This window comes from Ips typographus, linkage group LG9, assembly GCF_016097725.1.
Source record: "Ips typographus isolate SLU linkage group LG9, UJ_Ityp_2.0, whole genome shotgun sequence".
Taxonomy (NCBI): Eukaryota; Metazoa; Arthropoda; class Insecta; order Coleoptera; family Curculionidae; genus Ips; species Ips typographus.
Genome location: NC_138430.1, coordinates 6,939,107 through 6,947,782, shown reverse-complemented (window position 1 = coordinate 6,947,782; position 8,676 = coordinate 6,939,107). Strand labels below are relative to the sequence as shown.

Below are 8,676 nucleotides of genomic sequence, written 5' to 3'. Positions count from 1 at the left end.
ACGTATGAAGATGCAGTAAAAAAATGTTTTTTTTTAATTGTTTCGTGTAGTTGATTGCAAGTTGTGAGTGAAAAATCAAAAAAAAGGTTCATTCCTGAACCAGATATGTATAGATAGAGCTTTTTTATACACAATCAAGTCCAGCCTAAACAAATTGGTTAGAACATTTGTCCTGGAAAGTACAACACATAGCAAACTAATTTAAACACTGTTCAATGTAAGAAAATCTGTAAATCCTTGAAACTAGGTAAGCAAAACTGGTAAACGGTTGTTATATTATTACCAAGAACATTCATTCAAAATTATTTTTGTTGCTCTCACATTGAAGGATGCTTGATTTTCAATCGTAAAAACTCATCTAATCCTCAAAAAACTCAATTTCCACAATACAAACAAACGCAAACTGTCACCACTATTTCCGCCATATTGGAATTTTTGACAAGCACCTTCTAGGCTTTCTAGTATAGTAGGCGGTTGTTTAGTACATATAGTGCGGTCTCGTGACACTTGTCAAATGTCACTCTCTTTGAACTAGAGTAGGACGATAAAACTAATTTCAAAATACATGTTATAGTAATTGCTGTGATTTCCAAAATTTGTTATGTACGCGTGGGTATGGTGCGGTAATTCTAGATCAAGGAGACGCAATTCAGGCCAAGTGTTCTAATAATGTAGATCGCACCTATACATTCCTAATTTACGCGCATTTACATACGTTTCTAGTTTAAATTACTCGCGATGATTAGAACTGCTGCACTCGGTGTAGCCGGTGCACATCAATGAACTTCATTGACTGGTCATTTCCGTTGTTGTCGGAATTTCATTTTAGATGATTTATTTTCTTCGAGTGAAGCCTTTTAAATTATAATAAATTAAATGTCAGCAGTTTGTTAGTCTTGGCACGTATCGTCAAAGTGGAAGTAGTGACGAGACAATGCGACACGTTTTTAACGGATAAAGATGGATTAATATTCAACGGTGAATGTGCTAACGGAGGATGCAGTATGAGAAAATTGATGGTTCGTTTTTAAATTCAACTCAAAAAAAACCTTTAGTTTTATAGCAGTCAACTCCTCTCCATGTATGGTCTCAGTTCATTGTGTCAGCTTAAGAAAATTTGACAGATATCACGTGACTATCCACTATGTCTAGTCTAGGTGTGTTTACTTCTCACTACTACATTTTGTGTGCTACCATTGTAATGTCGAAGAAATGGTCAAGGTTTTGTACATTCGATCTAAAAACGTGTTGTGTTAATTGCAAACTCAGTAAAACCTCAAATTAGAATAGTTTAATTACTTCCTTCTCCCTATATTATTTCAGCGCGAATAATACCATTTCAAATATGACTGAAGTTTTTCGGCTGGACATTCACCGCAAAATCCGTTACGAACGGTAAAACCCCAAAACCTTAGATAAGACCGCCAAAATAGTATGTAAATGTGTGTGTATTTTATTAATCCTTTTCCTCTTTTCTATATTTTATAACAAAATGATGATTCTAATTATCTATTGGGTCTCTTCACGTGTGATGCAACATCCGCAACATTGCAAAACAAACAATGAATCCGTTTTCTATAAATATTAATAACTTGTGGGTGAAGCTGCTATTTATTTTTCGTCGTTATCAAAGACAAGCACACTGTGTTGCGCAACCGAAAGATTGGTCGACCCAAACTACTTTCTCTTAATGAATTCTCTTCACTATCCAATCGGGCCATCAATTTTAACGTTTTTTTCTCACTCTGTTCCTTTAATGTAGCTCCTTACTTAATGGGATGGTTCTCCAGGATTAAAAAGGTGTTTTGGCATCACGAAAAATCCTCAAAGCTGTACAAGCATTCAAAACGAATTTAGAGGGCGTATTCTTGACACGAAAGGGAAATAAATAATCAAAAGAAAACCCTGCAGAATGTGACAGGAAATTGTCAGCTTCTTCTGTCACATTCTATCAACAATTCTCTTGAGTATGTATGTTATTGACTTTAAAGTCAACTTTGTTATGAAATTGGCAAGTTTGACATATAGTGACATTTACATGAAAAATAATTCCAATTTGACGTCAAAGTGCACTTCGAAGTGCGTCAAGTTGCTTGGTAGATGCAATCAAAATGTCAGAACGATGTTTTGTTTACTAGTTTTTAAATTTTGCAATTATTTTTGTCTTTCAAACTTAAGATTTGTATTAGATTACTGGTATTACGTATACGACGACAATTACACTTTAAATGCTGATGTATTTACATGTATCTAACCTAAAATTGTACAGATTTTCATGTCATTTTAAATGGTAAATAGAGAACTGTAAACAAACGGAGAAATGACAGTAAATCAACGTAAACAAACGGAGAAATGACAGCTGGAATGCCCGAAACTGTTTTCATAACTGATCACCAGAGGGAGTATCCCTTATCTTGAAACGCCAATAGCAAAAACCGGATTTCAATATCTTGTCAGTTTGCGACACTAGAGGGCGTTTTTCGAATTTCGCCCTTTTTGAAAACTCTTCACAACTTAGTTTTTTGCTACTGCCTTCCGTTTTTTCAATAATTGACATAACTTTCTTATTTTAAATGTAACCCATAATTGACTATAACTTTAAAAAAATGTCTGTTTTTAAACATTTACTACTATACAGGTGTGGTAAATCCAAAACCGACCATAGGAAAACCGCGTAAAGGACAGAGAAACGTACATTATTGCATGCGCGGGACTAAGACAGAAAACGAAAAAAATATCAAGTAGGCCATATTTTCAGGGCGCTGTTGCCAAACGCCAAGTTATTTTGTCGACGGTATTTGAGTGATACTTGGCGTATGGCAACAGCGCGCTGAAAATATGGCCTACTTGATATTTTTTTCGTTTTCTGTCTTTCTCCCGCGCATGCAATAATGTACGTTTCTCTGTCCGTTACACGGTTTTCCTATGGTCGGTTTTGGATTTACCACACCTGTATAAGTATGTCTATTGTTATTCCTACAGACAACTGAAATATGGAGTTAACTTACAATGAGTAACAGATATACAGGGTGTTCTAAATTAAGTGTGCACCATTGCCAACTTTTTTATTATTTAAAATAAAAAATAGTTTAAATTAGCAAACTTGTGGCGTTTTTTGCAAAAACGCATAAACAATTAAACATGGCGTTTTCGGCGAAAATGTTATTTTTTTTACTTTACTTTCTCGTTTTACAACTTTCAGTTGTTTATGCGTTTTTGCCTTTTTAGTGAGCGCAAAAAATGCCATAAGTTTGCTAATTTAAACAATTTTCTATTTTCAATAATAAAAAAGTTGGAAATGGTGCGCACTTAATTTAGAACACCCTGTAGATCTAATAACAAATTACTTTTTTAGTATTTTTACGCCCATTAAAGTAACTGACGACTAAAGAACTAATTTTTAAATTAACGGTAGAAAATAATTAAAAATAAAATAAAGAAAAAAAAATGAAACTGACTCAAAAGTAACAAATGCAGTAATTTTGAAAGTATTGTCATAAAAACAAGAAATAAATAAACGTCACTTTTGACAGCTGAGTCAAAGCCAACTTGAATAAAAAAAGTGTAATATCTCAGTGATTTTTAAGATTGACTATAGACATACCATTGTTGTAAACTGCATAAAATGTACATTTTTTTAAGTTATGACCAACTGTCAGTTCAATTTAAAATAATAAAGTTAGGTTAGGTTAGGTTAGGTTTTGAGAAAACGGTAGACATTAGCAAAAAACTATTGCTTTAAGAATGTTTGTGTTTCAACTCGATATTTTAATAAACAAAAAAGTTGTGAGAAGTTTTCAAAATAGGCAAATTTTGAAAAACGCCCTCTAACGCCGCGAACTGACATGATATCGAAATACGGTTTTTGTCATTAATCTTTTCTCTAGATTAGATCTTCTGTTTCAAATTTTGCCCAAGGTTAGAAAAAAATCAATATGTATCTAGCTACTATTTTATACAAGGGATCAATAAAAAAAATCAAAATGCACAAAACACTTTCAAGCCATTAATGGAAGAAATAAATTACAAGTTTTTACCTGGCTTGCTTGAAATGATTAGGGTCCCTCATTTGCATTTAGAGATATTCCAAAATGACAAAAACTCGCTTGTTCAGCTTGATAATTAAATTAATAAATTACATACAACGTACAAGAGTGTGTGATTAGATTAGCTTTCCCTTTCTAGAATATGCAGGTCCTTCAAAAAGTTTAGATAATTCAGGTAAAACTACTTTATTATAACCTGTCTAGGCTTGGTTTGATCAATCAAAAATTGCTTTTAAGACATCCGAATCCAATTTACAGCCGATAATTAGGTGTAAACGCTAGTTAAGTGCTTGAATACCACGTAAATGTGATATCATTCTAATACTTATTATTGCCGATATAGCAGAATGCCTGTGACAATTCCGGTACTACCTTAATGAAGGTCGACGAGGTTTACTTTTTCCTTATGGTTGCCGTTTTTGTTATAATATTAGTCGAATTTTTAATAAATTAATTGCTCAACTTGGTAGGATTTGATTGATGATAATTCAATAGCTGTAGATGACTTTACATCTAAAGTTTATGATTCTAACTGCAATGAACAAACTTTATATGACGAAAGTGGTTATTTCTCAAAATATATCAATAACGACCTTACGGTGATTAAATATAAAATTTGAAAGTGCGTTTTTGTTCGAATTACCTTGGTTACTGTATTGTAGTCATTTTAATTAGCTACTTTAACGTATGTTCTCAAGAGTATAGGAATAATCTCCCTAATAATGGTTGGATTGGCCCAACAGTGCATAAAAAAACGTCCATCAACATTTTGTCGTTAGCCTTGAGAGTTTATAGTGTTCTTTAATATTGTCAGACAAGGTTTACAGCTTTGGTTTTACATTTAAAATGCACTTTGGTTATTCGAACCATTTCGACCAACCCTAAAGCATCCAAATGCGGCATTAAAAAGCCAAAAAAAAACATTGGGAATTCGCGGTACCACATCTTCGTCGTGGTCGTCCTTTCTGCCCACACACGGTACTTTCTCTGCAATAATGCACCGCAGGAATTCAAATGATACCACGCACTGACTAAACTTTATTTACAACACAATTTTCGGTCGACCGCGGCGCCATTTACTTACGTAATTTACATTGTGATACAGGGTGTCCCAGGAATGTCAGCAGAAAATTTAAATTTTGTTTTAGAGGTGTGAAAGTAATTTGACAGTTGCTTACACAAGACTTTCTGATCAAGCAGTCATAGGACCAACTGATGGTTATTATTATAAATTAAATTTTGAAAAAAGATGCATTATGGCAACACCGCCTTAAGGGGTTAAATCCCACATATCATAAATTTTTGTTTTAATGACTGGAATCGAAAAAATAGGATCAAAAAACTAATTTTTCGTATTCTTGAAGAAAAAATTATGGTCGTAAATGTTCCTACATTAGTTTGAATTTGTCCATTAAATTTAAAAGATCTGTTTTGGCGCGCATGTGACGTACGTAATTCTGGGCGATTTTATTGGCTGTTGCACGCCATCTGTTTCACTTCTTGTCGCTGATTGGTTGATAGTGTAGTACGTCACCGGCGGCGGACGTTTTAAACATGAGATTAATGTAGTTTTTATCGTCATTTTTTTTCTATTTAGACTTAATATTTTTGAAAACAAAAAAATACGGGTATAATATTTTCAATCCGTCTTTGTAGTTATGAAATAAAAAAAAATTGTGGGACAGGCCCATTGAAGTATTAAATTTCTAATAAATTCATATCAAGCTGGCAGACATTTTTGACGTGTCTGACAATTGACATTAACCACACCCCTATTGGCTGTTAAATGTCACTGTCAAAATGTACACTCTCGACTGATTTTAATAACATCAATAGACTTACAGTGATAAAAAAATTATTTATTCAGTTCATCTTCCTAGTATAAAGTTATATTTACATTCTTACCGATGCATGAAAATTGTACTATAACTACACTTTAATTATTGATAACTATTATGGAAATTTCTGTAGACGTTATCACATTTTGTCACTCGACATCATGTTATTGTTTCAAATACAGCATCTTCTTTTATTTTTTGTCTAATATTTACTTGTAACAAAATTTGTTTAATTCTAACTTCTTGAACTGAATCTACCCCGTCCCGCTCTCACTGCAGCAGGACTGCTGCTCTCTTCAGCCACGACTTCTTCAGTTTTGGCGGACTTTGCCGGTTTACTGAAGCGATTTCTTCGTCCTGCTGATGCGGTTGACTTGGGGGCTTCTTTCTGGACCTGTTCCGAGGCGGCTTCTTCTTTGGGTTCGCTTACTACTGCTGGCCTAGATTGTTTCTCTGCAATAAAGATGTTTGTTATAGTTTTTGATGAAATTTGTTCATTGTAAGGTTAAGAATGTGTGGTAAAAGTAACTTAAGCTTTATTGGTCAGAAGATACTCAACAATGCTACGCTTCTGTTCAATATTTCAGTAGTTTTACGCTCAAGCTGGCAACTTTGTTAAGTCACGTGATTTGTTGAATGTGACATCTGTCAAAATTTAGTTATCTGGCACTAGTTACGCTTATGTAAGCTTGTCACCAATAATGGTTATTCATGTTTAATATGACGAAATTAAAAATGATGTAACAGAGTTGGTAATAAAAACAAACGTCACATTCAAAACATCCACCTTTCTATTACATGGTTACGTCATGCCATTTAACTGTGGATTTTGCCATACTTCTTAAGTTTTCTTAATGTAATTGAGTACTCACGGCCAACTGCTTGTTCTCTTCTTCTTTTCAAAGTGGCCAACAGGTCGTCGTTACTCCTGAAAGGTCGTACAACGCCACTTTTCAAGAACTTCTTGGAACTTTCGGTGGTCGAACTGGTTTCCGGTTGTTGCTCGTCGACATAGTCACCTTCGGCAGGTTCTTCCACTTCCTCCTGAAAATTCGTTAATAATCATGCCTAAAGGTCACTTTCAGCACATAAGTTAACCAAACTTGCCTGAGCTGGAGCTTCTGTGGTTGTTGTGGTGGTGGTGGTGGTTTTCGACGCTAAAGGGTTTCTTCTTCCTATTAAGGGTCGTCCTACTGGTTTTTTCGGCGCAGGAGCTGGTTCATCTTCGTATTCATACTCGTTTTCTGCTGGTCGTGCTGTCGCTAATGCCACAAGAACGCAGAGAACACTAAAAATGTTATTTTTATTAAATGTACCCAACAGATTCTCTTTTGAGAACACAAAAAGTGTTACATGACTGTTAAGTAATATGCAAAATTATATTTTATGGCAGACGAGACTTTCTACGGAAATCAATTTGATATGGTAAAATGAATGAATCAAAATATTAATCACATAACATTAACTAATCATATTTGTTGATGAGTGAGAAAGTTGTCAATTCTACTGTATCATATTGTTGGTGTATACACAATATTTCGAAAGAGTTCAGGTGCAAGCAAGGTAAACATGTGCGTGGTGGTAATTTAATGATAAATGTACCGCAATATGGCTGTTTTCAAAGTGGTACCTACGCCTAGTTTAGACTGTGCGCATATAATGCATACCCAAGTTTGTCTGCACATTCTAAACCGTGATTTATTTACTCTTTACCACTGAAAATTTGCTATTCTCACCCTATGTGGCAAATGAGAAAGCCAATCCTCTTGTGGGTTAGAGATCCGCTTTTTTTTTCAAGGTTGATGCTTCCAAATTGGATTTCAAATGGAATTTTTGTGGTTTTTCACTTTTGTTTTGGTTTTAAATGTGGTTTTACTTCAGTGGGCTCCCCGACCAAAAAATGAATGAAAGTTGCTTTCAAAAGCAGACACAAGTTTTGAAGAGTATGAGAGAAAACTGGTAAAGCCAATTTTCGTCTGATTTCCGTGTGACCGCAAAAAACAGTTTGCCTTGATTTTTGTTGGGAAATTGACCTTTAAAGGCAGGTACGTTGTGGTTCATTTAAAAATGCTTTGATGTTGTAAGTTCATAGCTGCATTTTATGACCAATAGTGCCTCCTTCTCATGCCATTCGCGTAAATCAATAAAACATACATAGTGACCTACTTTTAGCTTACTTCCATACAGTAGGTTAGATACTTTTTTATATGAAAATAATAATGGATAACCCGCACCCCTGATTGTCGTTTTCAATCTTATTGGCAACACACACACACAAAGATAAATTTCGATTTCACATTCACGTTCTTACGACACCGATGACATTTTAGTTTACCAAAACAATTATATTATGTAAAAACGCTGGTGTAGCACCCAATACTTTAATAAAGATGAGCGTTTAGATTTTGACACACCAGACTGGAAAGTTGTACTAATTAATCACTAATTTTCAAATAAAGTTAGAAACCCACTTTTCAATGATAATTTAAATATTTTGATTGCAAGAAAGCTACTTACATGAGTTTGGCCTGCATGTCAACTTGAAACAATAGGAAAACCCTCAAAAAACCTGCAGAACTTCTGCGTGTTCCGTGTGCACCCACCAAAGTCGTTTTACTAGATTCTTTGCAGAAGTTAAACGTACATTTATAAACTTTGTTCTTTGATTTCCCTTCACTTTACAGCGGCCCGCGACCAAGCCTCAACCTTGCTGCGATCGTGGTTTAACGTGCACGATTCAGTTGGTCGACATCACTAACAAAGTTTCGGTTGAAATCTTCAGATTTCTTTTT

General features: G+C 34.5%; 1 protein-coding gene and 1 long non-coding RNA gene across 2 annotated transcripts; one reads left to right on the top strand and one right to left on the bottom strand.

The window, feature by feature from the left end:
- The first annotated feature begins 486 nt into the window (after window positions 1-486).
- On the top strand, window positions 487-1,287 carry LOC145734100 (uncharacterized). Its single transcript, XR_014179340.1, has 2 exons — window positions 487-1,002; window positions 1,056-1,287. It is a non-coding gene; the product is annotated as an uncharacterized LOC145734100 (long non-coding RNA).
- Window positions 1,288-5,884: 4,597 nt separating this feature from the next.
- Window positions 5,885-8,561, bottom strand: LOC145733781 (uncharacterized). Its single transcript, XM_081986765.1, has 4 exons — window positions 8,402-8,561; window positions 6,992-7,172; window positions 6,757-6,928; window positions 5,885-6,337 (listed from the first exon to the last, which is right to left on the bottom strand). Exons 1-4 carry the CDS (start codon window positions 8,416-8,418, stop codon window positions 6,120-6,122), a joined length of 588 nt encoding a protein of 195 aa, XP_081842891.1. The 5' UTR covers window positions 8,419-8,561; the 3' UTR covers window positions 5,885-6,119.
- Between the last annotated feature and the right edge of the window lie 115 nt (window positions 8,562-8,676).

Coding starts and splice junctions, on each gene's coding strand:
- LOC145733781 (XM_081986765.1), bottom strand. Junction 6,929..6,991: donor CCACAGAAGCTCCAGCTCAG/GCAAGTTTGGTT, acceptor ACGAATTTTCAG/GAGGAAGTGGAAGAACCTGC. Junction 6,338..6,756: donor AAGAGAACAAGCAGTTGGCC/GTGAGTACTCAA, acceptor TCTTTATTGCAG/AGAAACAATCTAGGCCAGCA.